Genomic DNA, 20607 nt, shown 5'->3' with positions numbered 1-20607 from the left:
CGTGTTTCGGATGTGTACGCGCGGGGAGTTAGCCAGAGGCTCTGGTGCGGCGCGGAAGTCGATGACTGAGCGACAGCTGGTATTAACTGGCCGCCGAGTGAGATACGGTACGGAAGGTGAGCGGCCATCGGGAAAGAACGCGGTGGGTGTAATATCTGTGTGTACCGTCTTCCGGGAAATCCGTGCCGTGGAATCCGTGACGTCATCGCCAGGAATCCTACAAAATCTCGAGCTCCGACACGTTTCCCGCGCAGACGCCGAGGACCGTCCGTAACTCCGTGTTACGGATCCGATAAAAGCCGATGTAAACATCATTCGTCGAGGACCGATGAAACGGATTTTTAGAGCATTCTTATGCTTCCCACAGGCATTAATATCGGCTAATTAAAGTGCAACCGACTGCACCTCCGAGGATAATGGAAGGCGTAACCGTGCGTAGGAGGCATCCGTGATATGAGAAGCAAAGAAAAAGGCTGCGTTCAACGGGAAGATACGTCTGCATACCCGAGTATAAATAAATAAATAAATAAAGCAGAGTATTATGATGCGATGGAAATTATGATAATGGTGCGGAATATGTAGAATTAATATAGGTACATTTTCGCGTTCACACTGGTAAACGTACGTATATAAATATGCATTACTGTTCATAAATAGTTAATTAACCGCTCATCGGAAATACGTTCGCTGTAGTTTCTTTCTCTCTCTCTCTCGCATGAATATAAAATATTTAACGAACAATTAAACAAATGACCAAGTTTCAGTGAAATACTGAACTAAGTAAAATAAAGAAAAAAGTCGAGCATCTGCTCCTGTATATAGTTACGCGAAACGCGTACATACATTTTAATATACATTTGAGAAGACGGAAAGTGGTGAAAAATGTTTCATTGTTCCGCAACAAAGTTCGAATGCCGTATTCAGTGTTAAGTGACAAGCCGACGGGACGGACTAAGGAGTAAACAGGGAAAGCTGGAGGAAAAAGCGTGCAGATGAGACAAAGTAGACTCATCCCGGGGCGAGAGCAAGGGTGAGGGGGAGGAGAGGGAGGGAGAAAAAGGAGAGAAAGCTGGAGAGAAACTGAAGCTGAAACGGCGCTGAAGCGATACAGATAGACGAAGAAAAAGATGAAGATCTCCTTCTGAAGCAGTAGCCGACTTACTCGAGATATTAATTTCTCGTTAAAACTCGCTCGTCGAGCTTTCGAGTAAAGGCGGGTTAGCGCGGCTCGAAACGGCGCGGAACAGCCAGGAGGAAAACGAGAGGCGGAAAAGAAAAGGAAAAAGGCAGGACTGCCGCGGAGAGAAAACTCGTCGCGCTCCTCTCCCCGGGGCAAAGACCGTGAACCGAGCGACGATCTTCTTTCTTGCGACGTCCAAGTAATTACGGCAACGAGAGACACTCAGTCACTGGAGCACGCTTTATCACCGGACATCGTAATCCAGCAAGGGGTCAGAACAACGAGAGAGTAGTCGCTGCCGCAACGTTCTTCTATCATTCTGTCATTCTTCTATCCCACTTCGCTTCTCTCGACGAGATCGAGACGATCATCGACAATCATCAGCAACGATAACAAATTTTATTCAAAGCGTTCGAATTAATTAAAAAAATTGATACAAGATAAAGTGCTAAAAAATAGATGCGATATTGAGCGGATTTCAAAGTAAAGCGAGCAGCGTAAATTAGTAAAATACAATTTATGTTGTCCTCTTTGCTTCCAATTTTGTCGAATCAATTGCATTGTTCAGCTAAAGTGAATCGTGTGCCTTCACCGCTGGGAACAGAAAAGTGGGAAACCAATTACCTATATATATGTATTAAGTCTGTACCATTACGCTAAATAACACTTTCCACTTGTACATTAATCGTTTGCAGTGCCGCGATCGATCTTCCGCGACGATCAGACTTCCACGGAATTTTCCGCCGATCTCGAATACGTTCGAGCACCCTCGACGAACCCACGCTCGCCCTTTTACGTGAATTACGACGGGGACCGTATTATTTCACTTTGATGACAAATTTCACGTGGGAAGAAGAAAGGGTGCAACTGTGGACGAAGGACCGCGTAGGGGTTGGACGGTTCGTGAAAAGGCCAGAGCGTGAATCGCGCAACGATGAGGAGAGGAGGAAGAACGCGGCAGGCGGCACGGAAGTACGGAAAACGACCGGCCTCTTTTTCCTCCATCCGGTTTGAATTACTATCATCCCGGCGAGCATTGTCTATTGTGGCGAAGAATTATTTTATTATCGTTCGCTCGGCCGACTTCGAATGCTTGCGGGAGAGTCGCGGGTGGTGGGGAATGGACGAGGGACGACGATAGGCCGCGGGGGTTGGTGCAGACGCGGAGGAACGACCGTGCAGCCTCCACGGTTCCGCGATTTATTGATCTCGCGAAAGAAAACGAGAGGACCGTCGAAAAACGCAGCCGCCGCGACCAGTGGAAATGGAAAAATATCGGACGGAAGTAATGCCCCCCCCCCAACCCTTCCCTCCCTCCCGCTACTCATACTACTCGCGTAATTACCACCCAGCCAGTTCCCAACGCCACCCCCCCCCCCCTCCCCTTCCCCACCAGAGTCGGCATGGTTTTACGATCGCCTCGGCGATTTGTAGCCGTATCCGTGACCGTAGCCTCCGCGGCTCCGAATGAATGCCGGTATTACGTGCTACACGCTCGTGAAGGTGTTCGACGAAAGGATTTACGTTTCGATCGGCCGGGTTGGTTTTAGTCTGGTCAATGGAACGGGTGAAATACGTGCCTCCTTTTTGCGGATTGTTTATGGGGGTGATTTCGCTCGGTACGAAGTAGGACGTAGCGGGGAAGGATCGCGGAATGTTCTGGAACGAGCATCGCATGACTGTGCTGTAGAATAATTGCAACATTTTCGTCGCTTTCCTCTCTATCATTCTCGATAATCGGGACTGATTAGTTCGCGACAATAAACCACAATGGGGCTAAATGTAGATTCGACACTTGTTATCGCTTGTTCGCAAACGTTGTAGTCGCGCAATTGTCCTGCTTGTTTCCCTGTCAGTGTGAAATAAAGTAATGAATAATAATAGCACCCATGGCAATAGCACGACGACAACAACAACAATAATAATAGTAATAATAATAATAATAACAATAATAATAATAATAATAATAATAAATTGCAACGCACACATGGGAAAAATATCGGCGTTGCTCCGATTACTACGAATCGTCGCAAGTAACGCGACCGTAATTTACAATTTCCATCCGCGCGTCGAATACTATATCACGGCGAAGCATTCAGGGGTCCCAGGACGCAGTGTCGATAGCAGAACGTCCAGAAAGAGGGATGGAGAACGGCGTATCACGCGATCAGCCAGCGCGACAGCGAATTACCCGATAATAGGGCTGACCTAACGAGCCTATAGCGACCTTTTCGAATTAATTAATGCCGTGGATCGACGCGCGTATACGCGCACGGTGAGCATCCGCTGGAATTGCAACTTGTTAAATCACTGGGATGGAAAATACCTGGCGTGCCACTCCGTTCGTATCATTGGTTGTCATATACTCGATAGAGGAACACGTAGGTTCGCAAAGGCATGTGTTTTTAGTGAGTGATGCCAAGCGAAATCAGCCAAGGAGGGCGAAAAACAAATACAATCAAGTTCTTCCAGCATTTACCATCAATACCCTCGATCCCTTGCCCTTTGCAGTAAAATACCATGGGGCGACAACCGTTTGCAATGAGCGTCTGCCTTGGAGGACAGAATTCGGAAAGCTATAGCTGCAAACTCAAAAAACATTTGAGACCAGTTTTACGTTACAACGGCCAAGTATGGTGCTCAGCTTCGAAATCCAGCCTCACCAAACTAAAATACATCCTAAAAATCATATGAGCAAACTCCACGGCTATCCCACTCTTAGACGTCTGACTAAAACAAACGCTGAAATTTTATTTTTTAATTTATTTTACATAAACGTATCTTAGAAATATACACGTTGAAAGATATGGTATTTTTAGTAATTTTTGTATTTGATTTTCAATAAAAATCTAACAAAACTCAACCTTGAAACTCTGTCTATTTTCTTCAGATAACACCATTCTAATTGTCAAGAGTGGTGGTTGGTAAAAGGCCTATAAATTGAAAGAAAAAAAAAAAAAAAAAAGAAAAAAGAGTGCTCAGCATGTGCCCAGACGCATTATTTGGAAGTGTAGAAATTTTTGAAGAAGAAATTATTCGGTACGTCCGATACCACCGATATCCCTTTGGGGCAAAGATTTTAGCGTAGCGAAGCCGCGATGTAACGAGGCGATCGCCGCGCGTTACAACGAAAACATTCTGTCGCGCCTGCCGGTATCGATATCGCGATTGTATCGGATATCGTAAGGGACAACGAAACAACCAAGCGCACGCACGCTCGTCGTGTTTCAAGCCCGACGTCGGCGTGCACGCCGAGCTAAACCTCGAGTACCTTCCCTCTCACGTTACAGCTGTTTTGTCTCTCAACGACCACCGTTTCGAGGCTGCTTCTACTTTGCTCCGTAAATGAGACCGTGCACCCGGTGTACATAAAACGCGTTTCATGGAACTTGCTACTTTAACTGCGAACGATTCCACACTTTCGCGCGGACAATCGTTTCGTTGATCTCGTTTCGCTCCTTTCAATCTAAAATACAAAATCGGTTGAAAATTTTAATCAACGCTCGACTAATCTAGTTTCTAAAAGAATTCTTTTATTCTAGAACGAGGTTGACGAGTTTTTCGAATTTCCAAAATCGTTCGTGGATTGTGGTGATTCGAGTGGTTCGATTGATAAGAAAAGAAAACAGCGAAAATCATATTCGAAAATGGCTGGTGGATGAAACTGTTGTGCTCGCCGTTGCGTATCGTCTCGTTCCACTCGTTGGTATCACGAGCACGAAAAGAATCGAACCAGCGTGGCGGCCGGCTCGTGATGCGCGTCGGAAAATCCTTACGTCACTGAAAACGCGCACGTGTACCCGCGGCCCATAGTACTCGCGAGTTGTACACACGGCCGGCGATCAATATCTGTTTCCCAACTACTCGTTACGATTCCTGCCACTCCATCCGTCGTTCCGCAGCCGCTGCATTTGCTCGCACGCGTACCGTACCGTACCGTACAAAAGTCTCGAATCATTTGTTGTTACTTTCTGAATAAAAATTGATTTTTTCAAATTTCTGTCAAGTATACGATTTGACAGAATTGATTGGTCCTGTACAGACGACAAATGATATCTTGGATAACGATCTTAGCTACTTTTCATGGGGGAAATCGAATCGATTCGAAGAAATGACTTGCGCGATAACAGCAGGGTAATCGGTATTTCCTCCCATATCGCCGGTGAAATAGCCGAAGAGAGGAGAAGTCGACCGAAAATCAACCGGAGATACGTGGGGTGAGCTGAAATTCGCCTAACAATCGGTTTCGCGTATCCTGCCGGTTGTAAATAACGTTCCGCGTAAATCCGACGTTGGATAGGTGCCGCCATCGTTCTGCTTAACACCTACCGTCTGTACCAGCGGACGGGGAAAGTGGCACACACGGAACAATAAATTTCCTTCTTTTTTACCGTCGTGCCGAACGTAGACGTAAATAATCGTCCATCGATCCTGTGTTCGAGGCTCCCCGTACCTATCGTGTATCAACGAGGGAGAGCCTACGCTAGAAGAAACCTACGCTGGACCAACTGACGACGATTCGAGAGATGGTATCGTCACGGCACTGTCAGGACTCCTTTCTTTTTCCTATTAGTCATCCAAGTTTCACCCAATTCGGTGGACGCTTATGAAATATTAAAATAGAATCGGTGAAACTTAATTTATTCCCCGGGACGAGTCACCGACACGATATCTAAACGGGCACGAGGCTGTTCTCGGACGGTTTAACACGCCAGCCAGACTCGTCTCGTGGTTGTAAGCCCACAATACTGTCCATCATCTCGCGTGACAAGAGAAATCATTGGTACGCGCGCGTGATCGTATAGTGGAACTGGTTACGCAGGATCGTTCCTGGACATCGAGGCTCGGTTGAATTGCACCACGACAAGATCGATCCAATAATGCCCCGGACGAATGTGTTGTTTCTGTTGCATGGGTACACGTATATATGGGCGGTTCTCAAACCGTAAGAGCACGCGGGGTATACGTAAACCGGTAACTTCCTTGACGCACCGCGAAATCGATTCGTTATGCGATTTTCGTTATGCGAATAATCGATACGCGACGATCGTTGAAATCAATTTCATTCGGTGGAAAATCGAAACGTATTAAAATAAATACGCCCCCATAAAAATGACTAAGTAACAAATGATATTTCTCTTTCACGAGCGTGAAACATTAGCATTGCAAATACAATCGAACATGATGCATAATGATGTTGGAATTAATCCGCAACGCGGACAAGATTAATGATACTTGATGCAACGAAGATCCAGTTCCAAGAATTGGTCTATTATTATCAGTATTACATACGATCGCGATACGCGGGTCGTTCACTTATCAATCACAGCTCGCGTAACCAACGAATGCGACATTGTCGCGAAGTCGCGTTCTCGATTCTTACCGATCACGAGCCTTCCGCGATCGTGATCCTCGGAGCAGTTGGGGGGAGCTGGCCGTCATTGTTTATTAGCGAGATTTATCGTGCCCGCTACGCCCCGTAATAACACGCCGCGCTGATTTATTCAGATTTCATTCATGAAATTGCGCCTCCCCGGAGCGCGTGTACGCGCGCGGGTCTCGCGTGGAGCCTCTTCTTGTTTCTACGCGCCATCGCCATCGCCATCGCCATCGCCATCGCCATCGCCATCGCCATCGCCATCGCCATCGTCGTGAGCATCGCGCGCGCAGAGGGAAGAGGCAGCCGATCGTTTCGAGCTCGATAACTTTCAAACGCGGGACAGCTTTCCAATCTAGCTCATTAACATCAATGATGCTCCGTTACAACGCGACCGCGCAGCTTCGAGAGGCTGTCCAGTGGCGCTCATGCGCCGCGTTCACCGCTCTGCCAATCACCGTTCGCTGCTGCCCGATCGAGTTTTTCCTCTAGCTAAACAAATCTCGTTTACGAGCGGATACGCTCTGACGCGACGCGTTCGCCCCGTTCCCGGTCAATTTAAGGTTAATGGATTATTCAGTAGCTCGAATTGAACGCGATCGAAAAACATACTTATCGACAATTATTTCGAGACGACGAGGCCTTACTTTTCTTGCCGTTTTTCTAAGAGCATAAGCGCGAGTGAGTTTTCTAAACGCCTATATTTAGATTAAGCAGACACAAAAACAGGAAAATTTCCAAGTACGCGTCCCTTCGAAGCGGAATTTGTATTGTGTTTTATCAAACAAATGCTCCTTTAATTTCCATCCGGCCAAGGACACTGGAGCAACCGGAGGCTCGAAGATCCAGGTAATGGATCTCGAAAAAGTTGAGACGAATTCACGCACGGGATACGCCCGCGATGTCGTAACGACAATTCACGACGCGGGCGAGCAACGTTAATGTATTTACAGAGCTGAAACCCATTAACGCGTGTCTGCCAGTTGTTAACGGCGCGGCTGGCTGGCTGAACGAACAGCCGACTTATCGTTTCGCTTCCGGCCGTGAGAACGCCGTTACGTTCCTCCGTACAGCTTTAAGGCGAGCCTAACGATCGAACCATATCCATTCGTCTCTCTCGCCGCAACCGTGTTTGTCGTTCGACATCCGGATTTCCGCGTCGATCCGCTTACCAGCCGATACCGACGTACGAGGAAATTTCGCGAGCAAGATCGATGCAAATGTCGCCAGCGGATCCGATCCGCTTAACCCGTGCGACGGATAAAGTCGAGGTGAAGGGAGACAATTAGTCTTATAATCGATGAAACGAATCGAAACGTCGCGTTGTTGAATCGAGTTTCGATAAGTTACGCAACGAAAACGTAAGTTAGCAGCGGCGTAAATAAGGAAGCTGCGCAGGTTGTCGCATCAGTTATCACTGATACCGTTGCATTGGAAATAACAACACGGAACTGACACGAGTAATGTAGAAATGGCGTAAAATAACGAGGCGAACGAGAATAAAAGAGAGAAGCACATACTAAACGATGTGAATGAACATTGCTGGCATTATAAACACTCGACTCAGAGAGTCGAGTGAAAGGCTCGTAAACAACGTGACGTTAAGTAAGATGCAATTACGCAAGTTTTTCCTAATACCTTTTAATACAGCATTATCATTATCAAACTAGCGGTGGAGCAGTTTGCGGAGCATTTTTCGAGCGTGATACTACTCCGCGATCGCGTTCCAAAGATGATTACCCGCTGCTGATTCAGCCAGCGCAAATTAAACAGCTTTATCTATTGGTAACGGGCTATACTGGAATGCTTATCGATGAATCATAAAAAATTCGTGGCAAACGTACCAGTTGCGTAGACGAGTCTATCGATCATACCGGTTACACGTACCACGGTCCATCAATCAAACCGGCGCGGTATATCGCGCGTTTCATACGCGCTTGCCATCTTCCTATATTTATATCCCATTTTCACCCGGCTCGCCGCGCTACATACCAGTTTACACGTACACACAAGCAGATGCGCTCGCTCGAATCGATTTACGATGGCAAATTCATCGTGAAACCGTGTCACCGCCAGTGTTAAAATATTAAGCGGATCCATTTATTCCATTCTTTCCCCAGACTAAAAAATGTACAATTAGCGCACGCGCTCTTGCTCGTTCGATTACTTATTTACCACCGCGAATTTACGTTCGATGATTCAGATGTTGGCCATTTCTTTTTCAGAAACGCGGCCTAAAGGCGCCGCTCTAAAGTTAGACGAGTCGCTGCTCCCAGAGCTCCAAGAATAACTTTACCGTGTCGTCCTGTAAACAAACAAAGACCATCTGACATGTTCCCGAAGCTTGGGCGTCGCAGCGTCACGTTCGAGCAATTGCGTAATTCCACTAGACACGCTAGTAGTAACGCCGCGTATTTTCCCGTCCAGCGGAAAACTAACATCGCGCTACTGGAAATCCCGTTTCTATCTTGTAGATTGATTAGTATTGTTACTAATATACTCGCTCTCGTGTCGCTAAATTTTCGATCCCGCGATCCTGGTAAATATTTGACTTGTTACGTTTCCCGTTCCTCAAGGGGGGTTCAGAAGTCGAGCATTGTCCGCCAACGTGCCCTTTGGAGAACACCATCTGTTAGATTCCCCGAGTAAACAAGAAACTGTACGCCAACCCCCGAAATTAAGCGGCTCTTTATGCTTCTTCTGTTTGGCCGCGAGCTAAACGCTCGACTTTCCCAACAAAGGGCATTCGTTAAACGTACGTATGCGCGCGGACCGTTGGAACCGTCGAAACTGGAATCGTTTGTTTCTTCGCGTGATTCGCGACCGGCAGCTAATCGGCTAGCAGACTGATTCTAACAACGTTTACTTACAACTCGAAATCCGGTTCTTTTTATTTAGAACGCGTTTCTCAACTGCGAAACCGCGGTGTTTGCGCGTTGCAGATCGCGCGAAGGTCACGGAAGACCTTCGCCTGTGGACGGGAACTCGAACGTTTTCTGAAACAATTACTGTAGCCTCGATACGTTTTACGAGGTTGTTCGCGGTAATTGCTCCGCTGCGTCTACGACGATTTTCGTTTGCAAATTTCATTATTTAATCACCGCGAGCACCCGTTTCCACGTTCACCCGTAAGCCACCGAAAATTCTTGCGCGTTCATTATTACTGCGTTGTTTTATCGTCTACAAAACGAGCGTCTACGAGCGTGTGTTTCAAACGAGAATCAACAGCTTTCAATCAGTTTTAATTTCAGACCGCAACGAAACTAATATCTATTTCTGTTCTTGTCAATCGACATCACGGAAAAATTCCTCCTATAAACTTTATAAAGTTATAAAAAGATGGACGAAAAAGGTAAAGATAATCGGTTCGATTGGCTCGATATCTTATCTAACCGCCGCCTCGAGAGACCAACCTTAATTGATCGAAACAGTAAATCGCACTTTGGTATTCGTTTCTTACCGCGTCAATGATTGCGTTACTCGATCGGATCGAAAATTCATCGATCGAACAGTTGACGATACAAACAGGAAAAATGGTAATATGACGAAACGAAGCTGCGGTATTATTATCGTTTCTTTATCATCAACCTAAGATGTTCGATAATTTCTCGACATTTATGAAAAGCACGTAACATCGATATCGACGAAACACGCTTTTTTCCTCCTGCTTTTATCGACGCGCTGATACCGTGTGCGTTTCCAGCGAGAGCTTTGATAAATTTGAATAGGATTATATTTCTTTCCGCCGCGAATGTACGCGCGCACGTCGAACAAAACGGCCACAAAATTTGTCCGACCGATCAAACCGTCGGACCGAATGACGGATAAAGGGGCGAGGAGGGGAAGACCAATTTGTTTTTATCGGTCCTTTGTTTCTCTCTTCGGTTTTTGTACCACCCCCGTGCACTGCTCTCTCAACCGTCCCTTCGCTCTTTCACCCTCTTTCGCTCTGGCCGCGCACCAGTTCGATACAACCGGCAGGTTCGCCGAAAGCGCGTTAATTCGAGTGTGACTATCTACGCAAATTTCTCTCTCCTGATTTTACCTTCGACGCAAAATGGTCATCTATTAACACGGGATCCTGTCCACGTCTGCCCTCCTACCGAACCGTTTTGTATCCTCGCGTCTGATTAATAATAATAATAATAATAATAATAATAATAATAATAATAATAATAATAATAATAATAATAATAACAATAATAATAATAGGCCCGATAAATTCACGTCCATTGTTATCCGTACAATGTAATGGCTTGTAGAAACAATTGGTTTCAGAATTTGAAAAGAATATTGGAAATTGTATGACTCGCTTTTACTTTCCGTTTAGAATTTCTTCGTTTCCTTAATTTCGTTCTTTGCACTGGAAACTTTCATTTATTTGTGTTACCAGTTACATTATTTAAAACTATATCGTATACAGATATTATGATATGTTTATTATTAAATTAAAATCTAATCTGTTAATCTAAACCTATACTTAATAAAGCGTATTACACGCATTTTTTACAAAAATCAAATCATACAAAATATTCTCCTATCGATCCTCCTTTCTTTTCAAAACTACTGCATTAACTGGTCTTGTACAATTCTTCCTTGATTAACGATTTATCGTATTTATCAGAGAACTTTTGCCCACGAAGTAAAGTATTATCGTTATTACGTAAATTCCTTGCGTCTTCTTTCCTTTTTTTTTGTCCAGACTCTGTGTACTTTCATGCCGTCTTTATCTATCTTGCACTCCAGTTACGAGTTTCCATATCGAACGGGCTATCCCGCTGAGATTAATAATAAATTACCGCCGTTATCATCGTTCTAAGTATATTAATACACGGCCTAACGATCCGGCATCGAATATCGCGAGTTGGCGAACGGTGCTCGTACACTCACCCCGGTGCGAAGGACACCGAGAGTTACGCAAAAGACACGGCATCTTGATCGGAGACACCAAGGCGTAGGTTTCCGAGGCGCGGCCAACGTCCTTCCACGACGTCTGGTCTACTACGGGCGTACCAGTGGTATACTCGACCGGTTTGATCGGCTGTGTCGCCTTTTTCTGCCGGCTTTCCCAAGCGTTTCTCTCATCTCTTTCTCCGGAGCCTGCTACGCTATCTCTGCTCTTTACAAACGAACGCGTACTTTTGTCCCGTATACCGCGGCACGGTTGTTCCCTTCCCGCATTTCCGGTTTCCACCGCTTTACCACTGACCCCCGCGACCCGGATCGCGAGATTAAACGCGAACAAATCTCTCTTCGCGTACTGTGATCCACCCTTTCCCCCTTGCCGGTTACTCCGGATATCGCGTAAACGCATCAATTATTGATGCGGTTCGTGTCATTCTCTTCGTTTTTAATGAGTTGCGTTAGATGCGAATCGACAAGCGCTCGAACTTACTCGTCCCGTCGGCGTCGGGTCTCGCGCGAGCCGTCGTTAATGAGATTTAACGGGGACGGCCGTAACTCGCGGGCGCGCGACAAGATTCGTTTTGGCACGTTCGCGAGAGATACGGCGAAACGAATGCGTGCGGCATGCCATCGGGGTGAGAGCAAACTCAGAAATAAACCGTCGCGGTCTCGAAATGAAACGCACTCGCGCCGTGTCCCCCTCGAAACGGAACGGGAACAGAGGGAGAGAGAGAGAGAGAGAGAGAGAGAGAGAGAGAGAGAGAGAGAGAGAGAGAGAGAGAGAGAGAGAGAGAGAGAGAGAGAGAGTACCGTAACTACCGCGAGAACATCCTGCGTTCGTGGTTTTCACAGGACGCATCGATATTTCCCATGCGTGTGCCGTCGAGGTAAGCAGATTTTTCGCGTCTGCGTTGGGAACGTTCGCTCCTTATCGGAATTTTTCGAAAACACAGAATTCTAATCTGTAAGCGGTGACTATTTAGCTGGGATGGTCGCGCAGATTCGATAGTTTGGCAAGCGGTACACGGATCCGAAGGAAACGCAGCAGGTAGCGTGGCTAGAAAAGGAGGTTGCGCCATCGAAGGTTAACAATGCCACGTTCCGTAGCCACGGGTACAATGGCATCTTTCGCATCACTCACATTGCGAGCCATTGTACCGGTGAAACCATTGTTTCTCGTCCCATTGCGCGCATCGGTGGCCCAGAGGATGGCCGCGAGGAGGGGGAAAAAGCGGGAGACAGAGATCGAGGGTGGAAAAAGGGAGGTTAGAATACGAACGGGACAGAGTCGCGTACCAGCGGCCCGTGTTCGAGACAAAAGAGTTACGTCAGGGCCCATTCACCCAAAACGCTTTTGTGCGTCTGGATATTCTTATTCCGATCCCAACAAGAGAAACTGAACAGAGAAGAGGCGCTCGAAGCGGAGATGCACACCGGCACTCGGTCAAGTCACCGACGTTCAGATTTGCTCTTTTCACCGGCCGTCCGGGAATACACGTGTATGTATATATCGCCGGGCGAGAGTGTGACAGGAAAAAACAGGGGGGAAAGAGTGCGAAGCGTCACGAATACCTCGACTACTGTTTACCGGTGAAACTGACTCGCGGATCGTTTTTCTCTGTCCAGGGATATAGCCTCTTTTTTAATAGAAAACTAAACAAGAAAACATGGCAAAAAGTTTATGTATATGTACTTGCGTGTATACGCGTAGCGAATTTCTGAATTTCGCTACAACGATAACCGGAAAACAAAAATATGCAGTTCCGGTGGAAACACGAATTACACAAATAATTATATCAGACAATATATTATTAAAAATATTAGTTACAACTAAAAAGTTAGTGAAATTAATACATGTTCCGAGTATTGCTCGTTAGTTGAGTATTTCATTAATATGATATCGATTATATGTGTAAATCATACTTCATATAAAGGGTACAGCTTGAGGGGACTTTCGGATACAAATTGAAATGTAAATAAAAGTAAAAATTAGAGATGAAAAGACCAGTATTACCGTGTACACCGTAGACGAATAAAAAGTTTCTCGGTTCAGCTCGTGTCGGTAAAGAACGCAACGTCATGATTTACCAGAACGTTCATCAAATAGCAAAGGGCAACGAGTTACGTGGATTTCTTCCCGGACACGCTTCCACGTCGATTCGTTGTACAATAACCAGGAGAGGAAGACCCAACAAATTTCCAATCTCGGTCGCGTAGCCGTGCACGAGTTCCCCGTTATTTATGGTCTGGTCTATAAAATTCGAGGCTCGGCGAAGGGGAAGCAACACACGTACCGGTGAAAGTCGTGCAAAAGAAACTCTCACGAAATTCTCGATAGATAAGCGAATGCAAGCCGCGCTGTGTGCAGCCCGAGAGGAGAGGGCGGCGGTCGCGGAAATCACGGTGTGGAGGGAAAGAGAAACGAAGCGGGATTGTCGTCGGCAATGCACGCGACTCGCGATGGAATTGTGAAACGTACCTGCGCGCCGATACACACGCCGTAAAATATCGCGTCGGGCCGAGCGTGTCGTAATACGCGACGCGAAGTGGAAGCGCCACGACTCGTATACGAGAGGCGAATAAAAATACCACTGATGTGGACCGACCCGGGACCACTCTCGCAACCGCATAATTCTCATGGGAGCGAAGATTTTCGCCGGTGGCGAGCTCGCGACGCAACGCGACCACTCAAAATATGTGAAAAATAAATACCGTTCCGTATTAGGTAGGGAAACCGGCCTTACGCGTCTGTCGCAACGCGAACAAGTAGAAAGAAGAAAAACTGAACGAAACGATGCGCGGAGAAAGCTCAATTATCATAGGATTAGGTTATACCTAGCATAATTATAATACAATATATTGGGAAACGTTTAATTCCACAGTAATTAATTAGAACGAGGTCTATCGAGAATATTAAAAATGCACTTGTCTTCTTTCGCAGGGAATAAAAAATGCTCACTCGCGACTGATTCACGGGCGTGCAATATCGTATCGCGTGTATTAATGGAGGAAGCGAGAGCCGCGTTGCTCCGGCGAAAACATTTATGCGCGACGCGATGGACGCGATGCGTCCAATGATCAATTATTCAATTCGCTGAATTATTTGCGGAAAAATATTTTCGCGCACGTCCGCTGAAACGAAGGAGACGAGCGCAGGAGAGGATCCGCTGGCTCATACGTACGGATCGGATACTCGTGCATCAGAGGCCTCTGGATCCGCTTAACGTATCAAGAATGAATAATTCATCGCGGCTCGATACGTAGGATGTATTTCAGTAATTGCATCAGGTGTTAGATGAAAGGAAACTTCAGCAAGGTCGCCCGCCGCCTTACACTCGTTATTTTTAACGCAGCCGCCTTTTTACTGACTCATTATTGTGCTGTCTGAGCAATTATCGCAATTAGCTGCATTAATAGGTAACGTTCTAGGAACAGCCGCTTCGAGAATTCAAACATTACGAACTGATCGATCGATAACGCGTACCGATTCTCAATCTAATTTCACGGTGGAAAAACACCGTGAATTCCACTTTTCGTACCTCGCGTTCCGCGCGTATAACCAGTGTACTCGTATCAATTCGTACGAGCCGTACCAATTTTTGAGCAAACACACCGTTTGCAAAATATCGATTACGCACCCGGAATATTAATAGATGTGCTATTCTTTCCATGATATGCATATCGTTAATATAATATTAGGAAAATATTACTCTGTGCTTTTTACTTCCGTTTCAAGGAATTACCGCTTTGGTCAAAATAAATCGAATAGCAATTTTGAACGTTATACGTATAACGTTACAAAATGATACCATCAGATTACTCCTATCTGGTAATATCTATCAGATTAGATCAGAAACACCTTGTTTCCTGTTGTTTGTACTCGCACGCTTGTTCTCAGACACGCAATTGCGATACTGACGTGTAAACAAATAACTAATAACAGATTATCGTTGGTCGCCCTTACCAACGCCCTTACTTACGATTCTTTTTTCGATTTTAAGCACCCGATTCGCGGCAAACTTCCACAGGGTTGCACCCTCGGGTTGCGACATCGTCGAATCGATAAAATAATAAGATAATCAATGAAATTTTAATCAGGCGCCCTTTTTAATCATTACTCCCCAACGACGAGAATCGCTGGCGAAACTGGATCGTGTAAAATTCTGAATACAAGAATATACAACAGAGCACCTGTCGAAACGCATTATCGGTCAGGCGACTAACGCTGTCGCGTTGTCGATGGGACTCGACCAACATCTGCTCGCCTATCGGATGACGCTGTCGATGTAGATCAGCAAGTGCTTGGTGAAAACGGTGCCCGCACCGACTGGAAAAATAGCGTTACTTTTGGGCGGACGTTGCGAGGCGAGCAAAAATTCCCAATCGCGATTCCACTTGCGCGCAACTGCAGCACAGTGTCCGGAACAATGGGATCAGCTGCTCGAACGAGCCAACCTGCGTGCATGCAAATTCTATGCCTGGTTCGCTCGATAAAACAGATAAACGAGCTAACTCGAAAGCTGCGTGATGATCGTCGAATGCAAAAGATACAACGATGGACGAAGAGATATTAAGAGCGATTAATCTATTGGCTGCCAACCATAACTACATTCGCGGATGGCAGGGTCGTTATATTTTAAATGCGTTTCAACGCTTTCGCTGTGAACCGAGCGAACGTTATCCGCAACTCTGCCTAATAACGCACAGTCAACCGTTTTTTTTTTTCGACGTACTGGCAGCATACGAATATGATACTCATAAATATCAATGATACGCGCTCCGTGTTTAAGAACGATTCTCCCACTGTCGCATCAACTACCCAGAGAGCAATCGCTCCGCAGCGAAGGGGTTAACCCCATTCGCTGTTAACTACGAAATAGAAATATCTAGAACAAGTACATATAAACTTGAAATAAACTGAACTTAGCGGAAACTTAAAACAGATATATAGTAATGCGATCAAGAAATGTTGTGCTTCCAGCGAATGGGTTAAATAGTCGATATTCCTCTCTACGGGCAATGTTTAGCTTAGGTGAGTGGCTCTTCGGACAGGAGAAATCCCGCGGAGTCGCGGAGAGTCGGAGAAATTCCATTTAAAATAGTAGCCGCTTCCGAGAAATTCGATTTGAACGGCGAGGCGAACAAAGTCGCGGTAAAAGGAAACGAGCCACGAGGTAAATTAATGCAATCGGGAGGATCGTAATTGAGGAGGACAACGAAGAGTCGAACGAGGTAGCGTGGCCGATCTTGGAAACGAGCTGGCTAGCGTGACGTATTTCTTGGCCGATAATAAAAACACTCGATCGTACGGGTAATTAACGAGGAAGAGGAGAAAGCGACTAAAGTGCCCGGCCGGTTTTCCGCTGGAAACCCTTCGAGACGTTCAATTAGGCACAGCGCCAAACTAAACCCGACCCAACAATGTTGCGCAGGTCAAATGTCGAGTGCCAAGCGACAAACCGAGATTTTCTCGCCATAAATTTCCTCCCGGTGCGCACGACGATCAGATGCACCATCGGTAATTAAAGCGGCGATAATTAAAACGTAATTATGTAAACGATGAAATCAGTCGACAACGAAGGAACACGATCGAAGAAGAACCGTTTCGAGATTTCTTCTAATTTTTCGAACAGCTTTATATTTTTATTGAAATATATTTGAAGTATCTTAATCGAACAATTAAGTCGATCGACCAGAATTTGTTGACCCTAATAAAGATGCAAACGTTCCATTCTTTTTCATAAAAGAAACGAGACGACAAATCCTGTATACTTCTACCAACAGAATTTGCCCCTGTTCAACGTTCATCTCGTGCGTTTTAAAATATCCCGTGCATTCGTAAACGCTGACATGAGCGAAAAGTATCGGCGACCCAGAATGAGATCGAGAAAAAAAGTTGCAAATTCCACGGAATCGTGACGATGGCGAACCGTTAAGGCGATACGCAACGCGAGCTCATGGCTCGTTACCAGTGACGTCGCCCGTACTATTTTAACGAAGCGAGGAAACTGTTGTACTCCGGCAGATACATTGAATGGGGAACAAGTATACGTCCCTCTTGCCTTCCCCGGCCACTGGAAGGTCATTGCACACTCGTAAACAAACAGGACGCGCCGTCTATAGTACGCTCGGCCGCGTCACTGAACGTACACACCGATCTAATACCACTCAAGGTCGTCCCGTCATAATAGCCCGCTGCATATCGATAATCGATTTAAACGGAGCGCGACCGAAAAATTTCAAGAAAAATCGCACTTCCGTGGTATGCGGTCGCTAAATTGGAATTACAGGTAAGTACCATCGACCAGTTAATCGCAGAGTTCAGTTTTAAAAATCGCTTACGGAGCGCGCGATTAGGTCCAGCAATGGCGAGAGGAGAGCTCGCGTAGAGCGCAGAGCAGACGCTTCTATCGTAAATTTTTCGATCTGTGTGAAATTTTGAAATCTCGTTAAAAGGAAGACACGTGCTGACGAGCGTATAATTTAATTCGCGCCCGTCAATTAACTCAATGGACAGCGACGCGCATTACTACGTTGACCGTTAGAAATTTAAATATGGCGGTCGAGGTTACGAGCGTCTTTTCACATTCGAAATTCACGGTCGCCATTTAAACTTCCTCGTATGTATACGTTGCGATGTAACGCGAGACGCTTCAATTTGATTCACTGCTCCGTTCCATCGGAGGGACGAACGGAGAAGGACTTGCGAAAAGTAGATGACGTATTCTTACCTGTTGCCAATGATCCTCGAGCGATGGCTGGGCCGAAAAGTATCCGGTGTCGTGTATGTCTTGCAACTCCCTAAATATGTTCCCACTCGGCAGGATATCCATGGTTACGCCGGTGATCCGTTCGTAACTTGCTTGGGCACAAGGGAAAAGAACAACGAACCGATTCCTTCTCGAATCGAATTAAAACCAACAGGGGGATATAAACAAACAACAAAACTCCGCGTCTCTAAATATACTGGTATTACGAACGGTTGGATGGTAACGAAGCGCGGTCACTAACTGCACGCCGATACGCGACTCGTGACTTTAAAGCACGCACGTACACGCAGCAGGTAGTGGCACGCACACGTGTTTATCATCGAAGAAGCACCGACGGTTACGACGTCACCGCGGCAGGATGACCGACAGAGACCGATGATACGGAGCGTGGAGAGAGATTCGCAGTTGATTCTGGTCGAGGAGGACGAGAGAGGGACCACCCGGCGAACCTCTTCCTTTTGCCGCGCGCGCACACAAACACCGCGAGCCGTACCGATTCGCGTATCGCGACAGAAATATTTGCTCGCACTACCGGCGTTTTACTGTTGCTCCTGCCACCAGCGCCGATCCGATTGTTGACGGAAAAAGCGGCACGCGACGCACTTGCACGATCTCTGCTGGCCGGGCGCGGATTTCACTGCAACGCCGTTGCTTGTGCGGATCGACGTTCTGTCTGTTCTTGATAGCGTCGCGTACACGAGAAACGCGCGACAGCATCCATCATACGTGGAACCTGACAACCGAGAACCCTTGTGACTACGAAAGACGAAACGTCAAAACGCCGGTACGAGTCGTAACCTGTCGGTATCTGTTCGATTCATTCGGCTTCTCGCGTTCCTTCTCTCTTCTTCCTTCGCTCGTTGCGTCTGCTCCGATTCTTTCGGAGCTCCGTGGATTCTCCTCTTTCCGTTGTTTCTCTTCCTTTACATATACCCTCTCTCTCTCTCTCTCTCTCTCTCTCTCTCTCTCTCTCTCCCCCTCTCTCCTTCTTTCTCTCTCTCTCTCTCTCTCTCTCTCTCTCTCTCTCTCTCTCTCTATGCTGCGAAATTACAGCGCGATCACTATCGACGTTCTCTCTTCACTGACCTTCCTCTCGCGTCCTTTTCGCCTCGATAACTCGTGTACGTATACACTCTAGCGAGAAACACACGCGGCTCCGGCCGTCACTTACCGGCTTTTTTCCCGCGACACTTTACGTACGAGATGTTGTGTCACCCGTTTTGTAATCGCGCCGGTCACTACGATCGCGAGTTACATATACGCCGCTGGGGATGATCGACGGAGAAACACCTACGATGGTACTTAACACTCCGCAAGGAGCGACAATATCCCCGACAGTTAATGCGTTAACAGACTCTTCCGCGCGAACGCCGAAGAGTGACTGACGTTCCTTAGCCATAACTGTACGCGAGCAGGCCCGAACACAGCCGAGACGTACCGAGCGCGCGTTCCCTGCCGGCGATGCGGTGTCGCAGTCGGCGACCGCTTCGCGTCGTGGCAGCACTGCTCGGTGGCGTCGCGACGCCGCGCCGCGCCGTTTCCTTCACTTCTTCCATCGCGCTCGGCTATGAACGATCTTCGACTCGGATGCCATATTATTCCGAAATATCCTTGAACGAGACAACCTGGATTACGATGCCAGTCGAGCGGCTTTCAAGGAAGAAATATTTTATGTAAAATGCGCGTAACACATAAATCGAATAGTAGAAGAATATATTATCCAGGAAAATGGATCAGCTGGATGATCACTAAGAGATACGTGAATGTTAATTTATCGACGCATTTGATAAACGATCATTATTTCTCCTTTCTTTACGTGTACCGTATACATACTGTAATTACGAATCCCTTTTAGTGGAAGACCTGACAGTCTAACACAGCCACGAGCAACGATTAGTTCTCATTTTGTGGTAGTAAATTGAGCATCAATTACACGGTACTTTCAGCCGAACCTTGGTCGGAATGTCCAAAGCTTAGCTTAGCAAATCGTTGTTAATATTTATTCAGTTATTTTTAAGCTGTACACGTGCATCATCTTTCACACAAACGCGATATTAACGACCACTTCTCCTCTTGTACAACTCGCTTCAACTTTATGTAGAAGAACGAAGCGACGACTTTAAGTTCTTAGCCTTTTGAAGGCCACGACTTTATTATCAAAACGAACATAATTATCGTCTTAAGCGGATGAATATCGAAATATATTAATTTGACCGGCGTTTGCCGACTGATTATATAAAAATTCAAATACTTCGTATGTATGTACACAAGCTTACTTTGACTTTCATCATTTTGTCGTTGAAATCAAAGGTATGTATACAGGTATGTTGCTTTTGTTGCTTAATCCACGCGCGGACACGTTCGTAAACATTTTT

The 20607-nt window shown here is 46.3% G+C and overlaps 1 protein-coding gene across 1 annotated transcript in view; it reads right to left on the bottom strand.

Annotated features, from left to right (window-relative positions):
- LOC143429936 (Krueppel-like factor 6) overlaps window positions 1–19119 on the bottom strand; it is a 519442-nt gene extending 500323 nt beyond the window's left edge. Inside the window, exon 1 of the mRNA XM_076905796.1 lies at window positions 18194–19119. Within this exon, the coding sequence (XP_076761911.1) occupies window positions 18194–18295 (102 nt within the window). The 5' untranslated portion in view covers window positions 18296–19119. The remainder of the gene's footprint in view (window positions 1–18193) is intronic.
- Between the last annotated feature and the right edge of the window lie 1488 nt (window positions 19120–20607).

The sequence above is a fragment of the Xylocopa sonorina genome, chromosome 12 (assembly GCF_050948175.1).
Source record: "Xylocopa sonorina isolate GNS202 chromosome 12, iyXylSono1_principal, whole genome shotgun sequence".
Classification (NCBI taxonomy): Eukaryota; Metazoa; Arthropoda; class Insecta; order Hymenoptera; family Apidae; genus Xylocopa; species Xylocopa sonorina.
Note: the sequence above shows the minus strand (reverse complement) of the source record. Positions and strands in the feature narration are given on the sequence as shown.